Raw genomic sequence first — 25,111 nt, 5'->3', positions numbered from 1 at the left:
TTAGTTTACCAAATATATTCCAGGGAAGTTTCATTCGGCACACCCTAGTGTTTACGAAAGTGACTACACACGGGTTTATGTTGCTACACGTTGGTCCGCCGTCTTTGTGTCTCATTTACGTTCATCGACTTCCGTTCCATTTTCACAGAATATTTCCTACCAAATGCCATAGGTATACCGAGAGCTAACATGTTTACACATCATCAGAGACGTACTTACAGAACTTAGGCACATTCTTATGCGGACCACACACGTACGAGCCTGGCTCACAGCTCCGGCTCGGCGCACTACTTTCATATATGTTTTACCATACACAATACGAACATATTCCAGTCTTTGATAATAAATTTCAGTATTCAAAAATTATTTTCGGATCAATTTGCAGTTGCATTGATCGTACACGAATGTTGCGTGTTCGTGACGAGAAAAAAAAATTGTGAGATCTAAAACGTGGCCGGAACAAAAAAAAAATGATATACAAACTTAAATTTAATTAACTGCAACGCTGTTGACATAAATTTGTTTTTAGAATGACTTATGAGAACGTGCAGTAATTGTTCGTAAAAGTACCCAACCATGTTTATTTAAAACAAAAACGTTGTGATGTGGGATTCCATATACTGTGACTTGCCACAAAACCGGTAACTGACGAAACAGGTACATCTTGAGAGTTATGCTGGATTCACAATTGAAACAACTGAACAGTAACAGTAACATTAGGTCGTGTGCATAGCATATGGACGCCATGTTTCCTAACCTAATGATTCACAATAGCAGAAAGTTGGTCGCATAGGAGTAAAATGAATATATTTTATTTCGGTCGCGTACGCATGGCACAACAGCCAATGAGAGAATAGCAGGGTGTTTTTTTGGCGGGACTAGAAATGTGTTTAAATATATTAACCATATTGTGGCCAGAAAATGTCGAGATAATAATAGTATTATCGTTATTTTGAAAGTTAATATGTTTATTTACTAACACTGCTAACATATGTCGCATAGTTCGCGAAATTTCATTGGCTGAAATTAACAGTAAGAATTCAATTGTGAACAGATTTCGCAGTTCGCACAGGTCGTGTGCACAGGTCGAGTGCATGGCTTGCTATGCACTCGCATAATTTTTTTAACTGGGCTTACGGACGCCTCGACATGGCGGCCGACATGGCTCCACGCTCACCAGCCCACACGGGCTGCGGGCGCCTGGCGGGTGTAGGCCCGAGCCAGGCTCGAACATCCTCCACACACGCGCGCGAGCCAATGGCGAGCCGAGCCGGGCTCGTCGGAGCCCACACACACGCAAGGGCGGATCCAGAATGATGGTCAGGGAAGGCCCCAAATTAAATTTTTCTAATGAAAATTTTAGAACATTTGATTTATGGTTCAAAAACGTCCTGCTGTCTACAGCACTGCAGTAAAATAATACTTAGGTAAGTTTATCATAGTTCACGAAACTTACCTAAGTATTATTTTACTGCAGTGCTATAGACAGCAGGACGTTTTTGAACGATAAATCAAATGTTCTAAAAACTATGATAAGGAATTCTAAGAAAAAATTTAAAAATTACTCAGGGTTCGGGGGAAGTGGGGCCATGCCAATATGCCCCCCCCCCCCCCTCAAAACCATCCCCCTTCTGGATCCACCAGTGCCACACGCGCGCGGACTTATTTCTTCGGAGGCCGGGTCGAGCAGGATTCGGGCTGACTCGCACGTGTGTGGGGCACTTCACTGTTAACCCACACAAGTAACACATTCTGATAAAATCCTCACTCAAAATATTGACAAAATTTAGAAAGAACTCCCGCTGAAATGCCTTTAAATAAAAAAAAATGGATTTGTAGCACCAAATATATTATTTGAATGACAACTTTAGCATAAAACTTTTCATTTAGAATTTTTTTTCCATTGGGGGGATATGTATCAGCAATAACCTATCAACCTCAATTTAAACGAATTTCAGAGAAAGTAGGCTATATGTAGTTGGAACGACGTGGCATGCAATAAAGCGTATTAACAGAACTCTTTAAGTCGGACTGCACAAACGTCGGCCTAAGGTTTATAAATAAAGACATAGGATTAAAGAATTCAAGGAAAATGAAAAAAAAAAAAAGTGAAAGTTGTTTTCTGAAATGTTTGAGCAAAGATTAAATAATTGATTGCGAATCTTTAAGAAGTATCTAAAGTTTGTAACAAAATCCACAAGACATAATAAAGCGTAATCGGGGACCATATTTTGAGTGACCTTTCCATATCCCCAGATCGGAAACGTAAGGTAAGGACGTAACAGACGTTACAATTTTTTTTTATTTGGCCATCCATCTTTCTTTGGGAAGGTCTTCACGAATTGCCAACTGTCCTTACTATGCATGTAAGTTAGGTCACACTTCGTGCTCTAAAGTCACCAGTAAAGCTCCGTTCTCAGTTTAAGGGAGTCAAAGTGACTGAGTGATATAATCACTCTCCCTCCACCAAGGTGAGAGGCGAGATATGGTGGATGTTCTCTGGTTTTCGTTAATTAATAAGCACTTTTTGCGGAATTTTTTTTCCTTATTTCTAGCTTAATAATTACAAATTTTCAAAATAGTGGATGCCAACATGGTGGACGTGACGTCATCCAAGATGGCCGACGAGTTCCCGATCATAGGCATCGAGAAGCGAACACGTCCGAACATGGCCGATTCCTCACTACTGGTAAGCCACAACTGAGTAAGCTAACCCATAGTTCTATAAGAATAACTTTGCGCCAGATTTCCCCTATTTACACTACTATTCTCTTAATATCTTTTCAGGTTATTTAAATACAACAAAAAAATGCATTTATAAAATCTGAAAACAGATGCTGTATTCATCAATATTTTGTCTGTAAATATTACCTCTTAATTTATCGTAGTTATAACTTTTCTCATTATTCTTTTGGATTATTTATTCAGAGATTTTTATTATTTTTTTCACAATAACCAGCAAATGATAAATTTTTTTTTGTGGATGAGGAAAATATTTCGAAACATAACAAACGAATTTTTGCAGAATAAATTGGTACATACCGTATTGTTTACAATTTACAATGTACACAAATGGTAGGCCTGTCTGACATACAGCTTAAAGCCATGAGCTGGAATGTATCACGTACCCTTAAGGTCATCCCCAGCCGACCCTGAACAGTACAAGAGAGATGAAAGTGTGCCTGCGAAAACCAAGATTGCAATTCCTTGGGAAAATTGGGTAGAGTTTTCTGAGGTTTTATAAGAATAGTATTATCAGTGGTCGAGAGACTACATAGCTTACGCCTGATAAATCATAGCTGGTTTTATTTCAAGTTCCTGAAATTGTTTTAGTGAATTATCTAAAATGATTGGAAGATACCTTTTATTTTTAAAAGATAATGTAGGTATCTACTCAGAAAAATAAATATTTGTCGCCAAAATTGACTCACTATAGAATCTATAAAACAGGTTCTGATATCGGAGAATTAATTTTGTAGTGTTAACAAAGTCAGCAGATAAGTACAAAAATTCACGTTTTATTTTCATTACCAGGTTAGAATCCATATTGTTATACAGTATCCGGATATTGTTATTTGTTGATTACTGCTGCCATACCGCACTCACTATCATGGTTCCACTTGACCGAGCATAGCTTTTTTTATGCAAGGTTTTTTTTTTTTAAATTGGCTTCTATAGTTTATTTAAGATTGTCAAATAGACAACGATCCAACGAAATATGTAGATATTGAAACGTGGAAACGTTTTGAGTCTAATCTGTTGAGAAACGATAACGGGAACTTTGTATGATTCTTGTCAGTGGACAGCAGACGTTTCAGTGTCGCCTTTGGTATAAGGCTAAGGGTGTGTGTATGTTTTTTTTATTCCCGTGCGCGCGTGGGACGTCGTTCTGTACCTTTTCCATGGCGTGGGCGGCGTTGAGCAGCTGCTCCGACCGGCGGGCGGAGATCTCCCAGGCGAGGTTCCTCTCCTGCCGCATCACCTCCATCATCTCCTCGGAGAACTTGAGCCGCAGACCCATGTCCTTGAGCTGCGAGCCCATGTGCGCGTTCTTCAGCATCACGTCCGCCACCTGCGCCTGCGCATGCGCGAGAGCTGTGGTTGGTCGCCTTGGTCGGCCCAGAGCACAACCACTCTGTCAAATATTTCCACCTCGGATTTACGAAGAGCGCTGGTTACAAATTATCCAAGGATCTTCGTGTACTTACGGGTACAAGGTTCATCTCAGTATACAAGCTAAAAAATTGGACCACTGGTCAAGACTACTGCAAAAACTCAATTATTTCTTTGACGTGTGGGTTTACTTTATTTGTAACGAAAAATTGGCTGTCTGTAAAGTCGGTTTACGGACGATAGTTTAACGTGACAACGTCATAACAAAACATTGATGAAATGATTGCATACTTTTATGAATAAAATTGAATCATTTTTATTGAATCATCACTATTTTGTATGGATACAAAAATGGAGTAAAATGAAATCTACAATTTAATTGATAAATTTAATTTAATTTGCACTCATTAATTCAAATATGTTTCTTACTTTAACGAACAGATTATTTTAACTATAACTTTTATACATGTTTGCTATTTAACTTCTTCCAATCTGTGTTATTCTGTTAAGGATAGGACGATGATAAGAAAAGTAGGAAACGAATGGGAGTGTTTCAAGTTTAATGTGCCTCGAAAAAGTCAAATCGATGGTTGTTCCAATCTAGTGGAAGAGAGATAGATGTGGCGCAAGCGTATAATGAGCGTAACGGGACAAAGTATAACGGGACAATGTGCGTAACGGGACAACGAGTCATCCTTTTTCGTGCGTGCAGCCGACGTTCATCGATTTATTAGACGTTGTCACGTCAAAAACAGAACTCGGGAGATGAAATACGGCGTTGTGTCTACGAAGACCTGTGCTATCTGAAATTACCTAAAACTCTTAGTTTATTTCAGGTGAATTCTTCGTTGGAAATTCCGTAAATTTAACTGCATTTCCTAACAGTGTGTAGTAATCAATTATGACTAAACGATACCTTTATCGAGCCTTGCTGGAGGCCGAGCTGGCCAAACGTTTTAAATAATACAGTATGTCCATAAAAGGATGCCCCAGTTATAAAATTTAATAGTGCGTTGTAGACTGTTATTTCAATGAAAGAGTAATTCAAACAGTTTTATATAAGCGCATGCGCGAGTACTGCTTTGTTGTTTTCTCGCTTGCAGCGCAAAAGAATGGCTATCCCCCTCCCCCCAATTAGTAGAGGGTGAACCTGTAAACTTTATTTGGCATGGATGGAGCCCCTCCCCACTGGAATCTCTTTGTACGAGAGTGGTTGGACGTCGAAGTGCCTAACGTTTGGATTGGTCGTAATAGTCGAGACAACAGAGCACTTTTTCGCTGGACTCCACGTTCACCTGACATAACTCCATGCAATTTTTACCTTTGGGGCTTTGTAAAAGATCGTCTCTACGTTCCGCTGCTACCTAATGATTAGTCAGAGTTGAGACACAGAATTGAAGAGGCTATATTTCTGTGATTTTATTTTTCATATGTTATTTTCTTCCTGGCTTTTGATGTCTAAACTTGGATTAGAAGCACTCTTTTAAGAACTGAATTCGAGATTTGGATTTGGAAAAAAGTTGATTCTACTCATCATCAGAATGAAAAAAAAAAAAAAAATTTGAAAGCCAACCCATAAATGTGCCAGTTTCGAAAATTCCTAACATAAAGTACTGTAAAAATTCTTAATTAATAGCTCAATTTCAAAAATCTAATTAATAAGCGCAGTATTTTGTAGATCATCATTTAATGATTATTCAAGGGTTTTCTCATGTAATGTTTTCATTATTATTGTGATAGAACACAAAAAACTCAGATATTAAGGTTTTTAATATCCATAAAGTCTAAAAAATGTTTTTTAAGATGCTGAAATGCGAGAATTTTTTTTTGTGTAGTGTAGAAGGCACAGGTCAAGCAGCTCTAGGGGAGACATAGGCTCGTACATCGAATGTTGGTGGTCTTTTGCACAGGCTTGCAGTCTTTAAAAATTATAATAATTATTATATAATATAATTATTATTTTATTTATCCCAGTGAGCAAAAATGTAAATTATCTGAAGATATTTACATTAATACGTTAGTATGTGTAAGGTGGTTTTCCTCATTCCGTAGAATGTATAAGACAGTTTGGCAGACTTCCCCTTTTTAAGTTATGGAAGTTTTCCATTATGGTACTTTTCCGTTGCCTCCGTCAAAACAGGAGGATAAGTGCCATAATGGAAAACTACAAATTTTTTTTTTTAGAAATAACACATTTTTGGAAACATTTCTTTCTTCTCGTGCGCAATCTATGCGTTATCTGTAACCTTTAAAGTTAACCAGAGAAACAGGTAAACGGTTGACAGCGCTACCTACCGAGTATTCTATACACTACTTCGAGAGTATAAGAAAATATGGCAGAATTCAGCTTTGTTATGGCAGTTTTTCCTTTATGGTACTTTTCCGCTTTTTTCGAAGAGGCTAGGCGGAATTTTTTCATTGTGGTAGATTTACAGTATGGCTGTCTTCCGCGCCACAATGCAAGGGAGGTGTCGAGTTAAAATTTTAGAAATACCCCTTTAAAAAAAGTAATGATGCAAAAAAATCGACACAATGTGGTTCATAAGTTACGAGACTCAATCTCAGGGTGGAAATGATAAGATGAAAATGAGGGAATGAAGCTTGGGATTTGTACTCTACGACAGAACTCACTTCAGGTACTGCATCTCCTTTCCATATTTCAACCTCTTGACCATATGATTGAGGCGCATCTGCAGTTTCTTCAGGTTTGTGAGCTTCATCTCCAGGCTTTGGAACAAAATATGGCAACATGGACTTTAACTTCACAATGTTCGACAAACATTGAAATAGATTACAAATATAGGTAAAGAGAGTCAGTTTTTTTTATGAATACGACCACAAAATACTTTTATAGTAATCACAAGTGTTAGTACAGCGATATTTTTTGGTTTTTCTTGGACAGTCTATGATAATATAGTGCATGCTTTTTGATATCATTTGGGTATCATCATATGAATAGTTATTAATCATTAGAATAAAAACTAGACACTTTATCTTCAGTTCCTACAAACCACGATTTCTGAGTTTTTTTCTGGTTCTAAACCATTGTACCTATTGTATTTTCTGTAACAATTTAACAGATATTTACAAGTTGGAATCTTACTTGGTTTGACTGTGAATAAATATATAACTTGAATAAATGCTTAACTGCAAAATTTATATTCATATATATTAATATGGACTTTTGCCTCAATTAGCTGGGTAATAATAATCTCTACTCATAATGGTAACATGATATTACATTATATCTATATAAGTAAAATGTAATACATCTTCATTCCTTAAATTAATTTGATAAAAAAAAGTGCTATAGATGAACAAACAAGTGACGTGACACGTAATTGAATAATGCTTCAACATTGCATGATCCATAAATATTTTTTTAAAATTAAATTACAAAAACATTTTTATCTTATCATTGTAAACTAACATATTCTAAGCGCGCTTGAAGAAAACAATTAACTTCATTAATTTTTCAATAAAATTTATAGCCCAGGAACTTTAGAATTACAACGTGGGGAAAATATATAGTAAAGATGAAAATTTGAATTTCGGTTCTGTTTTTTTTTCTTTATGCTTAAGAACATATTAACTCCCTGAAATATGTGTTCGTCCTTGTTATTTTTTTCAAGCATAAGTGACATATTTTTTTGTGTGATGAATTATGAACTAACAACCTTGTAGAGCATTTATCTATTACATGTATTTAAAATTTGTAATTTAACATTATGTGTTAATTATGACAAAATACAGAAAACAGGTTAAGAATTTTTTTGGACGATATTAAATAAGTTAACAGCTATATATGAAAAAAAAACAGTTTTAACAGGTTTTCTGTTCACGATTATAAAGGTATATTTGACTTTCTTAAAACACAACATTATAACCTCACTTAACAGTAAAAGTGTCCAGTTTATTTTAGAAATTGTGGAAATGAAAATAACACTACGTTTTTGATAAACGGTGAAGCTATCATAGGACTTTCGCTGGTATTCAGGTTCCTATTAATAAAACACAAATTTTGATAAACAAGTGTTAATTTTTTCTGAAAAAAAAAATTAAGTTTAAACCAAAAGCAAGATTCAAGTTACTAAATATTTCCGTAAACTCCTTAAGAAAGTAAATAGGCATGATTTTAGTCTTACAATTCAGTAAACATTATTGTATGGTTAAAACATCAATACGATAAGTAATATTTGTTTGCGATAAAATGTCTGCAGTTGAACTAACTTGAGGGTCACTAGTTACTGGTTCTATGGGTTTTGTTTCTTGATCGTCCTCTGGTGATGACTGCTCAGCGTCGCCTTCTGGAGTGTGGGCTGCTGAATATTCAGGCTTGAGGACAGAGGGAATTGGTCCGAAGGATACAAAAGAATATCTTTAAAAAAAACCGAAAGCATTAAGTATAGATCAAAATATAATGGCACATATATGTCAACTCATCACTCAGATAATGATGTCATCTTCGATATGTTCTCTTATCAGCTGATATATGAGTTCAAATGAAGTCCAGATTTAAAAGCTTTAACACTGTAGTACTATCGTCAATGTTAAAATTTGACTTCGGTTGGTTTGCCACTATAATAAATAATTAATTTTACTTAGTATCAAATTTATATGTTTTGCAAAGAAAGCTAAACTCAATTGAAATCAGGTTATAACATTTACAATAGGTATTTTAATTTCTTGGTTACTATTTTTATCGTTATAGCATCCTTATTTAATTTATATTTAAAAAGTCAATCTTACGTTGAAATTAAAAGATTCTAACAATTTTGTTAGCTTTGACTTAAATTTACTTAGTTGGAGCAAGAACATTGTAATTTGCACAACTTTATTTTTCTCTAGCATTATTTTTTTCTAGCGGAATGTTTCCTAAATGTATCTACCATAAAACTTTACAAGTCTGTCTTACTTCATTTTTCCTACGTGACAAGATGAGTGATAATTCAGATAAATGAATCAATGGTGGAGAGAACACTAGTACCCCTAAAATTAAAATAAAAACGCCTGTTCGAGGGATTTTCTGCCACCCTACGTTTCCATTTCGAAAAATAATGAAAAGTTCCCTTCCTCCCTCCTTTCCGGAAATCAAACCTGGGATATCTTGATGAGAGGTGAGTGATCTAAGTCCAAGGGTTTGGCATTTGAGTGAGTGGCGGGTAATTGGTACTGAATTAATGTCCAGATTGATTAATAATGCAAGAAATATTACAAATTTTATTTGAAATCAAGAGCACATAATATTCGTAAAAAAATTAGGTTTAAAAATTCAGTAATTCATCGAAACCTAATGCGTTATTACTGTTAGACAACAAGTGTGTTCTTGAACTTACTCGAGAATCACTAGTTCGAGGTTCTATGGGTTTTGTTTCTTGATCGTCCTCTGGTGATGACTGCTCAGTGTCGCCTTCTGGAGTGTGGGCTGCTGAATCTTCAGTCTTGAGGACAGGATATAAAAGTATTCATATAATATAACAGTAAACCTCAGCAAACAGAATAAAACACATTGTGTATAAATAAAAAATATATAATAGTGAAATAAAAATAGAAAGACATTTTAATATCAAGTATTGTTCCCTAAATAAAATAATGTTATTTTATGGCGTGTCCGTCCAGAAGCACAAATATGACATTAATCAGGGTGAAGATTATAAGGCTCTGATAATTTCGTTCTACCTTCACCCTTTAAATGTGAAATCTGTGAAGTTATTAAACAAGGCGTCGTAAAATTGAGTTTTTTTTTAAATAAATAAATAAACAATCTCACAACATGTAAAATTATATTCAAAATAGTGGTTACTTTTTTCATTTTTAGGCATGAAAAAGTCATATTTAACTTCTTTTTAAAAATTAAAATGATTTACAAACTTTTATAAAATACTACTGTTTCAAGTAAAATATTTTCTAATCTTATGATTACTTTTAAAACCAAAAACTACCGTTTATAAAGTACCATTTCTAATAAAGTTTAAACCACTAATTTAATTAAATATTAAAATAACCTTCAAAAGTACGCATACGTATTTTTTTAGTAATTAGAAAGAAAACCAATTTTTTTTCATAGCTATTCTTATTGTGTTCTCCAAATATGGTTTATATTATTTGTGAGCCGAATAATTGTCCAGCTCTTTACAAAACATAGCATGAATCAGTAATATTTTTTATTTCCGTTTTATGGATGAAAATTTAGATGAATTCAAACCCAATAACAGTAGTTGGGTAAGTTGGTTACAAATTACAGTATTATCTAATCATTATTTTTAAGACACTTATTTAATAAAATACTAAAACATCCCTATGAAGTACGGTTCTTGATATTGCAGTAACTTAAAAGAAACATTTTTTCTAACATAGTTATCATCTTTGTGTTCTGTGAATCTGGTTTACATTATTTGCAAGCAGAAAAAGTGTCCAGTATTTTTTTTATTTTTACAAAACAAAGAAATTCCTAATCCTGTCCATTTATATATTTGATTCTAACAATACAAGTGTACATATATTGTATAAAGTTTCAGATTTCATTATTAGTTCATTTCCGAAATTCTGTTACACATCATAAGAAACGACATCATCGCCTTCGATGATATTTTTTAAAATTATTTATTAATTCCAATTTTACGAGCTAAATTACGTTTTAATAATCTTTGGAATACGTATATTTACTCTCGATATGTGAATTTTCAGAAAATAAAAATAAATAAAATATTTAATGTTATTCGTATTGTGAGGGTTGCGCTAATTTATATCTGTAAGACATGCATGTCTATACTGTCCGGTATAGAAATGGGTTTATGGAGATTAAATGTGAAAAAAATCAATACCTGATCAATTAAGATGAGATGGTGGAGTGAATGGTAGTGTAGTACCACTGTAAAAACACATAATTGCATTTTACTCTTCGCTACCCACATGAGTAACACAATCAAAAAAGTGAACATCTTGAGATGGTTAAGATCAATCAGGGAAGTCTAAAGAGGAAGAGAATTTGTTAAACATTTACCTTATAAATATTAACTTTATGTAAAAAAATTACTTCATTAGGTAGCAGCTGTGAAAAAGAAATAAACTACCTAAATGATTTGTTTAAGTAATTTTTCTTTAGCCAAATTTGAATGTATCTTTATTTGTATTAATCTAAAAGAATTTTTTATAAGTTTTGATATAATTGCAAGAAAATAATTATAGTTAAATAAAGTTCAGAAATAAATAAATAAGTGTGTTTTTTTTCTCGTTGAATTGGAAGTCCCAGTGTTAAGTAAAATCTAATCTCCAAAAATACAGGAAAATTTCACTGATACTATTGAAACTAAGTTTCTAATTATTATATTTTACTGCCGCTTGTAAAACTTAGATTAAACTTGGAGGAAGGTGAGCGATGTGACCTGTTAGCCGCTATAAGTTAAGGGATTATAATTTAATTAGCGCCTTATCGCCATGTGGTTATGCCACTAGGGTGATTGACGGTTGATATTTTACTTTTAATACATGTTACGATCAACGTCTCGTCGACAGCGAGATGGATGATCAGATACAGTGTTTAGAGATACTGCGGAGGGAATAGGCAATGATCTTTAGTAAGGATGAACTAGAAGTGTCTTGGGAAAACATGGAAGCGGTCACCGGGGAGGCGTGGAGGGGGATTCGAACCCGGGAACTCAGGACTGCGAGTCCACTGTGTTACTTCTGCGCCGCCGTCTCTCTGAAGAATGAATCAAGTTTGACGGATCAACAAGTTTTGCAATGCAAATGTTTCAGTAATGGACGAAACATTTCAGTTTTACCAGTAAATCTCTCTGCAAGGATTTTTAATAAATGAAAGGTTAAGTATTTATCTTTCTTTTAAGATGGCATAATATAGTTATTCTATTCTGGTTGGATATTTTTACAAACAGCACTTAAAACCAGGGATGGTTTGACTCCTAAAATTTAGCTAAATGTATTGTTTAACTAATAGGCCTACCTAAAAAATTTACGTATTAATATGATTGTTATAAAAAGTGTGCAGTTAAACTTACTCGAGAATCACTAGTTCCGGGTTCTATGGGTTTTGTTTCTTGATCGTCCTCTGGTGATGACTGCTCAGTGTCGCCTTCTGGAGTTTGGTCTGCTGAATCTTTAGACTTGAGGACAGAGGAACCGCATTCAAAAATTACATAAAATATAATACAAATATAAGTAAGATTAATAATGTTGAAAACAGAATCCAAAATATATTAATAATTATTTTTCTTTATATAAACTTGTGATATTATGTGTTCTCTCTGAAGCAAAGATTAAAAGTCGATCCCATGCAGATTTCAAGCCTCTGATGCTGTAGTACTATTTTTACTCTTGACATATGACATCAGCTTGTGTATAAATCGATCCGAGAACATAATTAATGTATCTGATACCTTTAAATTTGCCTACGATGTATTTGGTATTCACCTGTTGTTAATGTTACCTAAATGTATATGGTAAAGTAATGCTAAAATGTAAAAATAAAAGTAAAATTTCAAAAAACGTGTAATTTATCATTATTGTGGGGTCAACGCCTCACTCCATCCATCTTTCGGATGGCCACTTACAATATACAAAATGAATTTTTCTGGGTAAAACATGGGAAAAAATTTGTTTCGCAACACAAAGTGTAGACCTATTTTTCCTTTCTCCCTTCACGAAATCTGGATATAATAAATATTCAACAAAGGGTTTAAGTGGTTCCTTGTATAATTACTGCAAGCGTTATCAATGGATCACTGACATAAAATTTATAAATTTTTCTAACGTTATAATAATAATTAATATTTTATTCACGTATTTTAACAGCTTATAAAGTTTGCGCATATGAATTCCTTACAAAAATTATTTAAAAACATAAGTCAGTAGTATATGAAAGTATGTCCGGGGCCTGGTGCCGGTGCGTGGAGTTGGTGGTGTCCGCCATCTTGGATTGGGACGTCACGGCAGCCATCTTGGATTACCTTTATCTTGACCTTTTACCTCAACCTTCAAAATTTTCCAAAAAAAAAATCAAAAAAACTCAATATGTGCCTAAATTTGCCAAAAAATCTCCAACATTAGCCAATAATTCAAGTTTTTTGGAAAACATTCCGCCATTGCCAGAAATAGCTAGGATCACACGGAGAATATCAATAAGAGTCTTACAAGGTGTAATTAGGAGAACACGGAGAAAACCAACAGAAGCCTTGAAAAATCCTGCTCAGTGAATATTACATTTAGACAATGTGAATATACAGCTTATCATAATAAGTTGCTTAGCATATATCCGTAACAAATATGCATATGCATATACATAAAACTTATATAAATATACTAGGCATATTATTATGTTAAATATGCAAGCATACATTAAATGTATTTCCAGAGTTCTGTTGGTTTTCTTCGTGTGCTCCTAATTACACCTGTCGAGACTGTTGTTGGTGCTCTCCATGTGCTTCAGGTTATTTTTGCGAAAATAATCATCGCATGCAATTTTTTTTCGAAATGATACATATCAATTGTATTCAGTTTCGTTTGATGGGCAAATTCATGTTACCAAATCAGCTCTTACAATATTATTTTTTATTTTGTGGAATTCAAACGAAATAGGATGCATTACTGAGTCGATTACTTTACCTTCAGACATTTGAGAAGCACTATCATGCAAGACGAACTTCCTTCTCCTTGATGCGTAGCGAAGCCTTCCTACTCTTGCGAGCGTGAGAGAGCATCCCGCATCCCACATAAATTAATATTTTTACTGAACACAACACGTGGCGCAATCCATTGACAGGAATAGGAACTACTTGAAACAAGTTTCTTGTATGAGATAAATTAACTCTTGCTGCTGAATTGAGCTATTGTAGCCACATGGAGTAATGTAGCCTCGTAGCCTCGTAGCCTTGTAGTATTGTGACCGAATGTTGTTGCAGCCAGATGTTGCAAAATGCAATTGGAGCAGTTGGAGCCAAAATGTCGCTGGAGCAATTGTAGCAGTTGGAACAAATGGAGTAGTTGGAGTAATTGGATCAGTTGGAGCAATTAGAACAATTGGAGCAATTGGAGCAATTGGAGCAATTGGAGCTATTGGGGAAGTTGCAGTAACTGGTACAGTTCGATAAATTGAAGCCAAATACAGTTGGATGCATTATATCCTACCATATTTCTCGACCGATCGTATCCTACTTATGGAATCCTATCCTACTGAGTTGAATTTTCGTGCAAATGAACGTTCCTTTAGTTGAATATGCTTCCAAATATATGCTTCCTTTTTGTGAATGAGCTTTCAAATGTGTTTCCTTTTTGTCTAATGCGCTTCCAAATGTTCTTTTATTTAATATGCCTCCATTTTGTGAATGTGCTTCCTTTTTGTAAATATTCTTCCAAAACTGCTTCCTTTTTAAATTTTGGTTTGACTCGTGCATTAATGTAAATGTTTCTTGTTTTGACTCGCACATTATTCCGGTGACTGTGAGTATATAAGCCTGGACTGGATGACGCGACTCTCAGTTTTTTTTTACTGGATACGACTGGATCTAGTTTTACTCATCTGATACATAAGTCACGGTATTACTTATCTATGACAACTTGATGACATCTTTACAATTTTTCACACTGAACTCGATGGAAGTTGTACCATCGCCGACAGAAACCCCGATAGCAGCGACGATGGTGATGCAGATTCCATTGGCATCGTCGACGACAACTAAGCAGAACACAATGGAATATTTACCATCCTATTGACAACACTGGAGGAGACTTCAACAGGCATTGTTCCACCGGCAGAACAAAAATTAATTGCTGCAGTCCTGGCTACAGAGAAAACTTCGATGAATGACGTTTCGCCAGAGAATGAGACTTCAATGGTTGGTAATTCGCCAACAACTATCGAGCATCGATGTCGTTACTGTGACGAGTAACAGTAATGATCGTTGACACGAGAAGAGAGACTGTGCTAATAATCTTTCACACAAACTGTTTAGCTGTAAAATGTGTCACAAGAAATTTGCAAGCAATGATAATTTGAAAAGACACTTGAAGACATGCAAAGGTCCTGGTGCTCAGCAGAAAGTAAAGGTAAGTAAACGATTGATTGTTGCGCTTAAGAGTAGGCTACACCGGGAATTGGTACTACAGTAGTTACATTAGCATCTGGTTCGAGCCTGAAAGGTTCGTCTTCATCAACTAAACATCATTGCAACTACTGCGATATGTCGTTCGTATTTTTCCATGATGCACGACGATACGAGAGGAGAAAATGCACGAAGAATCTTTCTCGTATGAAGTTACGCTGTGATAAGTGCCATGTATTGGCAGTCTGAGACGACGACATGCGAAAAACTGTAAAGGAGAAGTGGGTTTGCCTACGTAACTACATGCAGACATTTCGACTCCTCTTTAGGTTGGAGACCTTTTATACTTACAAGTACAAAAACAGATGTTCAGCAACCGATTGGGATGATGCCTGGACATAAATCCATCCCTAAGACTGTGTTTGGTGCATTACAGATAAATTATAACGGATTCCACTTGGCGAAATGAGCATTTCGAGGAATGGTGAAAAACTACTATTATCTAAATACATTCAGTGAGTCAAATTACATTTGTACATTTCTTAATGATATCAAGGAGAACATAATCAATCAGATTTCTGATGAAGTAGCAACTCATGGATCTTTAAAATATAGTTTGTGGCTGGACTGTATTTATGGCAAACCATATCAGTTCGAGGACAAAGTGGAGAAGTGCGCATTTAAGACAGTGAGTACTCCCATTTAAAATTCCAACGAAGTGAAGCAGTCTGTTAAACACAGTATCGGGAAGCTCTGTCGGGAAGAAAAAGACTATGTAGGAAAAGGATCTGGCTCGTCTCTGTTTGAGGCTGTTACTAGAGCAATTTAAGCCTCTTTTAGGACTTTACACCATATTTATTGAAATTTATATTTTTTGCATTTTTTTTTCATTTATCAAATCGTTCCAAAAACATGAATAGATCGAATAAGTCAGTGCATTAATAAGCGATTTTTTGATGATTTTTGGAATTTTTGCCGTATTTCTAGCTAATAATTATGAACATCCAAGATGGCGGATAAGATGGACGAAAATGTGGCGGACGCCTTGGCATTAAATGAACTAACAATAAATGTACGTAATATAATAACTGCACTCTAGCAAGCAATAATTTAACTAATTTGATGTAAGCGCACTCTGGCAGGTGATGTGTTCTACATGACACTAGCACTCCTTGTATCGAGTACTAAAAAAAATCGCCGCAGTACTCTCTAGCAGATGACATGTGTACTACGTGACACTGATGATCCTGGTAGCAAGTACTGAAAAGAAAGATGGCTGCCTCTAGTAGACAAAACAAGATGACGACCATGATGTCATAACCTCCAGCAGACATAAACAAGATGGCGGCTGTGATATCAGAATAAAATATGGCGGCCTCGAGCAGACTAAAAAAATATTGTGGCAGTGATGTCATAATCCAAAATAGCAGACTCCAGAAGATAAAACCAGATGGCGGTCATGATGTCATACTAGCTGCAATTATATATTCCTTGCTATTAGTGGTGTGAGGTCAGTCTGCCGGTGGTTTCTGTGGAGGAAGTGTCAGTCCCCATTTTTTTTGCTCTTACCGGGTTAGAACAGAAGACTCCATGATGAAGGTGTGTTTTTTAAATTAAAATTTTATATAATTATATATAATAATTTTTATTAAATTTAATTTTTTTCCAAATTTTTTTGGATAATAATTAAGGATTTTCAAGATGGTGAAAATTATGTCATAGGCCTAATTTCAAAATGGCGGAATGATGTTATTAATTTTGAAATGTTTATTTATATATTTTTTGATTTTTCCCAAAAATGTTTGATAATAATTACAGATTTTCAAGATGGCGTCTCTAATGATAATTGCAAAAATTACATCATAATTAAACATGGAAGCCATGATAACCTAATGGTTGAGGTCATGACCTCGACGACTTAGGGCAGCTAGTCGACAAGAAATTAAAACCGATTCGGGAAATTTTCAAGCCATCGGTATTTTTAAGGACTACAATGGGAACTTTTCCCCGAAAACGGGAATTATTGCCACAAAATCAGGAAATTTTAGTTTTTCTGTTTTTTATTTATTTATTTTTTTTTAGATTTCTTGGCAAAATGTTTTAAAAAAATTATTTTTTGACAAATTTTGGCCAATTTTAAAGGTCATCATCCAATATGGCCACCGTAACGTCACAATAAAATATGGCGGACACCAATATCAACATCACGCACCGGCACCAGTCGTCGGACATACTTTTATATACTACTTATAGGTCTTAACTTAAAATATATTTAATACTTTCCCAAATATTGTTTCTTGATGTATATTTTCTTTTGGCCCTCTTTTATACGTGTGTAGTTTAGCTGATTTAAAAAAAATAGTTGATTTTAATAAACAAAATATTATTTTGTGACAAATACTTAGTATATAGTTGTCACTGAAGACCTTCGTTTGAGTTCAAATGCAGGCATTAGGATGCCAAACGTCCTAATCAAAAGCCAGTTCACCGCCACATCATGGTAGCAATAACAACACGTGCATCATCGCCCATCTGTCCAGTGTGCTGCATGTACGGAAGTTCCTCACCTCTTCAACTGGCAACCCTGCAGCCTTCTTTTTCGCTATGTCTAGTTGCTTTTGCAGCTGCTCATTCTCCCTCAGGGAGTGCTCGAGCTGGTGCCGCACTTCATCCAGTTGCTTGTCCAGGTCTGCCAACTGTTTCTGCAGCTCTTCACTCTCTATGGAATCCCCCACTTCTGCCAACTGCGTAAAACACAAGTGCTTCAAATGTTGGCTGCTTCGGGTAGTAGCAAATACTTGAACTACTTTACTAGCTACTACAAGTTTATTATCCAGTCATGTTTTGTATATTAAATGATGAGGATGATTTTAAAACTTTTAAGCTCAAATACACCATAAAACAATTATTTACATCATAATCAAATGCAATTTGATAACATCTTATTAATACTTTTACTAGATATATAATTTTATAGTTTTTATTTATATTTAGGTAGGTATAAGGTAATCTAAAAGCACAGTACCAGTTTATCTTGTATACAATTTTTATTTTATGGAATACCATCAATTTTTATTCTGTGGATTAAAATATTGAAATGGGAAGCCTACAGTGTACATAGATGATAGCCAACCCAAACTGATTCGAAGTTCGCGAATTTTTCCGATCGCCTGTAAAAATACACGATATTTCAAGGATTTATATATTTTACGGTCATAGAGTATTTTAAATAATGCTAACCTAAACTTACCAATCCTTCATTTTAGTTGCGATAACCCAATCTAACCTAACATACACTCCCGAAAAATATATAAAAACCTATTATTTATTACACTGATATACCCTGACTTAATCTAAAATTCTAGTTCGATAAATTACAGAACTTTCCTAATTATGGTTGGAGCTTTCATCCCTGTGAACTATAGGCTACCCATGAAAAACTGTCGTTGGCAACAAAAAAAGTTTAAAGTTTAAAGTTGACCTAAGTATATAATAATAGTTTAGTTATATTCTAGAAGTAGTGTTCTTGCGGAATTGTGGAGGATTCGTATAGACTGAATGAATTATACATATTATAGACCGATGTTAATGAAATATGTATATGTGGTGTGTTAAGAGTAGACTATTATACTGGCATGTGGCATCTTTATGCTAAAATCCTTCACTGTTCGAATTGGTAATACTTTATATTCTACTTTCAATGCATCATCAGGTGTGCCTCAGGGTGAAACTCTATCATATTTTTTATTTGTAATTTTTATAAATGACATAATTGATGTAATCAAACATACCAGAGCTCTCCTATATAATGATGATCTAAAAATACACACTACCATTAGAACACCAAGTGATTGCATATTGATGCAAAAGATATAAATAATGTAACTAATTGGTGTCAAACTAATGGAATGAAACTAAACGTAAATAAGATCAAAGTTGTAATATACCTATTCTCGGAAGACTTATTTAGAAAATATTTATTATGTAATAAAAAACAACATGATACAGACCACTCAATGTATGCGTGATCTGGGTATTCTTATAGATTCAAAATTTTACTTACATCACTACGTTGAAAATTTAACTACAAGTACAAACAAAATTGTAGGACTTATAAAATATTTAACTTATATGGCTACCTCTCTTGATTCTGTGCTCAGTCCTTATTTCTCTTTAGTAAGATCTAGGTTAGAGTAGCGTAAGGTATGGCTATGTCATTTGAAACTCAACTGATTAAAAAAGACTTAAAATATACTAAAAAAGAAAACTTTCAAATATATTTTTAACAAATATTTAGTAAATAATAATCCAGAGCAATTAACCTATGTTCTAACCCTTAAAATCCGTAGTTTGCATTTTTTAGCAAAACCCTACAGTTTCCAGTGTAGCTGAGTACCACCTGGAGGTCCGACAGATACAAGAAGATTGTACCCGACTACACACAGCTAGTTCCGGCATTTTATTGCGTGCCTTCTTGCATTATCATGTATCAAAGATATAACGATTCAGGTTTCCATAAAAATGGCAATTAAAATCTCATTTAACTAGGGTTGTCCTCCAGTATATTAACGACTAATTTAAATACATAAGTGAAACTGATATTCGCACTAGCCGCTTTAGAAACATACAGTCATTACTAATTATTGAATAAATTTAGTATATTTGAATCATTTGTATTTTATTAAATATAAATTGAACCCTATAGACCAGAGCAATAATTTTATGTAGGGATACATCACACGCCTAATGCACACAGTATTGGTTTCGATGGCAACAAGCTCACACTTGCTCTTACACATTCATTGGCGTGCTAGCTGGAATAACCGCTTGGTAAGTTCACCAGCAGCATCTTGCACTGACGCCAACGAGGGAAGAGAGAGAGAGAGAGAGAGAGAGAGAGAGAGAGAGAGAGAGAGAGAGAGAGAGATATCCACCGCAGAACCCGAAACCAGATATTGATGTAAAATTACACCTGAGAAATATAATTATAAATTAAATATAGCCTAGTGACCCCAATACATTCCTAAAAATACAACCAAAGAAAACCTACATTATAAAATTTTTCAAGTGTATTTACATAAGTGATGTTATGTTTCCGGATGTTTAATTTATTTGCATTTATACTATATATAGTAACATTATTATTTAAAAAAATAATTATAATTTATAAATTAGAATCAGAATTAAAAATATTTATTTATTTTCGTTATTATTTTTAATACATCTCGATTATTATTATAAATTAATTTTTTTACATGTGTTTATATTAATATTGAATACTGAGCATTTGCTTAATATTTTTTTAGATTAAATGTATACTTTTCCAACCGTATTTATAAAATTATTCCAGTCATTTTATTGTTTTATTTCTATTAATGATTTACATGCAAAATAAAAGTTAATTTTTTATTACGACAAAAATTATAACTTCTAACATGCTTACATAAGCACACATACCTTTTTTTTCTATTTAAATGATTCAATAGCTTGAAAATTGTCTGCCACGATACTGTTTTTCGGCCGAATCTGTAATATTTTCAATATTTAAATTTTGTGAATCTATTTTGAAAGTCTGATTAACTTATTTTTAGGCAGCACATATTTTTTGGAAGTGTGCGGGGTGGCGGTAGAAAGTTTGGGCACGAACTTTTGGCGCACCTGGGTATGTGTAACCGGAGTGGACTGTGGACAGGGCACTAAACCAGGATTGATTTTTCACTTAAAATTAAGCAAAATTTGTTGTTTGCATAATAAATCATAACTTTTGTATTATGTATGTTGAGGTGCAATGTATGTTGTTGAACTTACTTGAGGTTCACTGGTTTCAGATGCTGTGGGTTTGGTTTCTTGATCTTCCACTAGTGATGACTGGTCCACATCACCTTCTGGAGTGTGGTCTGCTGAATCTACAGGCTTGAGGTCAGGAAATAAAAGTAACCATATAATATAACAGAATACCTCAGAAAAAATAAAAAAACCGTAAAAATTAATCAAAATATAATAATGGAATGAAAATAGAAAAAAAATTCACATCAAGAGTTGCTCTCTCAAACCCCCCCCCCCCCCCCCCTGCAATAAAATGGTGTGTTCGCCCCGAAGCAAAAATATGACATCAATCAGAGTGCAGGTTTTAAGTCTCTGATACTGTGTAATACTACGTACACCTTACTTCCTTAAATGTGAAATCTGTGACTTTGACTCTTATGTGTAATTAATCAAACAAGATGTTATATAATTGGATTTTGTAAAAAAAACAACACAATCTCACAACATGTGAAATTATGTTCAAACAAAGGATGCCTAGCTCATTTTAAGCATGAAATATTCATATTTAATTAATATTCAAAGGATCCAAATTCAGATAAATTTACAAAATATAAAATATTACTTTTTATATAAAACTGCTGCTATATTATGTATCCTTACTTTTTAACCCAAAAAAACAGTTTAAAAAGTAGGTTATGAATTACAGTACTAATAATAACATTAAAAAAACAAATCTAATTAAATAAATAAAATTACCCTCAAAAGTATGCATGCTGTTTTGTGAGTAACTAGAAAGTTAACCAATTTTGTCATAGCTATCTTACGCCTTCAAATAAGTTTTATATTATTTGTTAGCAGAATCAATAAGCCTGCAAACGTCTACATAACAGGTTAGGTATATAATATATACTATGCACACTGTCAGTCATTTTAAATAGTTCTTTTTCATCCTATGTTAATCTTGAGATGGTTTAGGATAAATAAAGTAAAATTTAAAATCGACATTTATTAGACAATAATCTGCCTTTATTAAATAATATAAAAGAGTTGTTTCAGTAGCCACTGTAAACAATTAACGAACAAAACTAAATGGTTTAGGTAATTATCTGTTAACAATTTTTAGCAAGAAGAATGTTACAACTTTTAAAATTATATTCAAATTAATGATTCCTTTCTCATCATAAATAAGTAATATTTTTAAAGTGATACTTCTTTATGCGCGTTGTGCAAACAAATTTTCACAGGATGAAAAAAAGAAACATGAAAATAAAAATCTTGCATGTGCTTTTAAATCTTATACTTTAGCGATTGTTATTGAATACTGTCCAATCATTAAAATTATTTATTTATTGTAAATATTAATGATAGACATTGTGTTTATAATTTTTTTCAAGAGTATTTTTAAGTGCATTTATGTAAGTGAGGTTAAGTAATAATTACTTAGGCGCGTTATGAAGAAATGATGAGAATGAATTAAATTAATTTTTACATGGCGTGCGGAGCATTAAACAAAAATTGTCCTAAAGAAAAAAAAATGCTAAATACAAATAAAAATGAGGAAAAGAGTACTCACCTAGTGAGTTTCGGGTTATAATTCAGGATGTTTAAAATATACCAACTTCAAAATGTTCAAAAATGTTCTTTATATACATACAACTAATTATGTAAAGTTTGGTTGAATTTGAACAATACAGAGAAGAACAACAAATGTTTTAGAAAAAAATTTCATTTGCTTACTCTTGGCCTGCTTGGAGGTTAAGAGTAGCCTACGCACATGGATGGCTAAGAGTGCGCATATGCAGGGATCGCAAACAAATGGCTCGCTGTCATCATATGCAGAACAGTTCTCGTGACACCACTCCTTGCAGATGCCACACTGTGTCCAGTTCTAAGAATACGATTCTCCACATCCTGGGCAACTGTCGTCATCATCACGGGTTTTTCCTTCTTTAAATCTTCCTCACACTACATTCATTTCGGCAAATTCAAAATCAATTTTCATGACATTTGCTTCTTTGTAATTCCATAAAATCTGAGGTCCAAATCTCTGCAATGCTGAGCCAGCTCCCGTTCATCAGTCAAAGCCCATTTGCATTGCCCCAGCGATACCCCATCTATACCCTGTAACAGTCAAGACCCTTCATATAAGTCTATGTGCCAATGAGACCTAACACATATAACTCTAGTCTTAGTTCTTGAATTCACCCTCTTAGGTGTCTCTTTTTGTAGAACTGATTAACTCCCTCCCACCCCATTATAAACGTGACGTGATACATGTACGGTCCCTAATTATAACATTTACTGGCATGAGTATGAGAATGGAAAAGAACCTAAAGCTTTTAATCTTTTCCTCAATGTAGGTAATTCGTTTATCCCCAGCTCTCTAGCGATTTCTCTTTTACTCTTCCCTGCTTCTAATTTCCTCTTAGCCTCTCCCATTAGGTCTGCGCTGACAAGCACACTGTCTGTTTTCCGTCTATACGGCGTCATTCCAAAGAACAAAAGCGTCTGGAAAAAAACAATCGAGCTAACATCCTATTAAATAGGTTCCAAATTAACATACAAATCAGTGTGTTCTAATTTTATAATCATATCAAACATTAGATTTTAGGGTTAACATTTCTTATTTAATTAAAAAAATGGTTAAATTTTTTAAATAGAATATAACATTCAAAGAATATTTACCCAATTAAAAACTGTTTTAAATATTCTTTGACGGAAAGTAACTTCTGTGTGGCCAAGAGTACACAGGGAGGCTAAGAGTAGGCCCTGCGTACTCTTAACCCTCCGCGTGATGATTTACAGAATTGCTACTAGGTGCCAGCTCAGTGCAGATACTGAGCTCGGACTCATATCATTGTCTAGCTACTATTACTATTATGTAGGTACTTTTCTTAAGTACCAAGCAAAATGATGCATACTTACGTTAGGTATATTTAAAACTCTTATTGGAAGTTATAAATATTGCATGCAAAAGTAGTAAATGTTTGTTTTACCTTATGACTTGCAGGGAAATTGGAAAGAGCCGATGGCAATATGGCGTAATCTCCTGTTGTGGTAGACGAACTAATATCTCAAAAATTTACGTATTTATATGATTGTTATAAAACGTGTGCAGTTAAACTTACTTGAGAATAACTAGTTCCGGGTTCTATGGGTTTTGTTTCTTGATCGTCCTCTGGTGATGACTGCTCAGTGTCGCCTTCTGGAGTGTGGGCTGCTGAATCTTTAGACTTGAGGACAGAGGAACCGCATTCAAAAATTACATCAAATATAATACAAATCTAAGTAATATTAATAATATTTGTAAATCTATCCAAAAAGTTTACTTGTCTTTTCTTTTCTTCATATAATATTGTGATTTTTGTTTTCTCCCAGAAACATAGATATAAATTCGATCAGAGTTCATATTTCATGTTGCATATGAAAGCAGTGGCATTGACATGTATGTATAATTTATTTAACATAAATGATACATGTTTTGGTTTTGCAGGAAACAAACTCTTACAACGTGCAAAATATTTAATCTTGTAATTTCTTCTTCACTAAGGTTATTTTTTAATTCCGTTTTAACTTCTACAAATACAGATGAATTTACAAATATTGTTAAAATATAACTTATTAGACAAGCTTATTTTATTAGTTTATTTTCTTTCTAACAGAAAACAGCAGTTAAGAAAGTAAGTTACGAGTCATACAGTATTTATAATCATTTTTAACCACGAGTTTATTAAAAAATATATTAAAAGAACCTCCAAAAGTACCATATACAGTTTTTTCCTAAGAAACTTGATATAAAATAAATTTTATCATAGGTATCAGTAGATAGGAAATGTATGTTCTGGGACAGGCAGAGGAGTTGAGGAGGTGGGGGCCATCTTGGATTGTAACGTCATCGCTAATCCGTTAATCCGTCCGCCATCTTGGACTATCCATTAATTCCTATAAAATCTTGGATTTGATCTTGACTTTTTACCCCGGCGGCCATCTTGAATGATGTCATCAGCCGCTATCTTGTATCCACCATTTTGTATGTTATAGAACCTTTCGCCATCTTGTGACATCACCGTTGCACTTTTCTTTACGGTCACCATATTGGATGCGAAATCCGCTTTTTAGATATTCGACTTTTCCAAATTAAATTTCATCATCAGCCGCCATTATGTTTTGGTCTG

The 25,111-nt window shown here is 34.1% G+C and overlaps 1 protein-coding gene across 2 annotated transcripts in view; it reads right to left on the bottom strand.

The window, feature by feature from the left end:
* Positions 1 to 25,111, bottom strand: part of LOC134534299 (midasin-like) — a 52,329-nt gene that overhangs the window by 1,446 nt on the left and 25,772 nt on the right. The window contains exons 12-19 of one of the 2 annotated variants that reach the window (XM_063372650.1): positions 24,065 to 24,169; positions 20,979 to 21,083; positions 17,738 to 17,914; positions 12,132 to 12,236; positions 9,450 to 9,554; positions 8,344 to 8,448; positions 6,745 to 6,840; positions 3,896 to 4,078 (exon numbers count right to left, since the gene is read on the bottom strand). In XM_063372650.1, coding sequence (XP_063228720.1) covers positions 3,896 to 4,078; positions 6,745 to 6,840; positions 8,344 to 8,448; positions 9,450 to 9,554; positions 12,132 to 12,236; positions 17,738 to 17,914; positions 20,979 to 21,083; positions 24,065 to 24,169 — 981 coding nt within the window. The remainder of the gene's footprint in view (positions 1 to 3,895; positions 4,079 to 6,744; positions 6,841 to 8,343; positions 8,449 to 9,449; positions 9,555 to 12,131; positions 12,237 to 17,737; positions 17,915 to 20,978; positions 21,084 to 24,064; positions 24,170 to 25,111) is intronic. The other variant, XM_063372661.1, reaches the window with a different exon arrangement.

Source organism: Bacillus rossius, chromosome 1 (assembly GCF_032445375.1).
Source record: "Bacillus rossius redtenbacheri isolate Brsri chromosome 1, Brsri_v3, whole genome shotgun sequence".
Taxonomy (NCBI): Eukaryota; Metazoa; Arthropoda; class Insecta; order Phasmatodea; family Bacillidae; genus Bacillus; species Bacillus rossius.
Note: the sequence above shows the minus strand (reverse complement) of the source record. Positions and strands in the feature narration are given on the sequence as shown.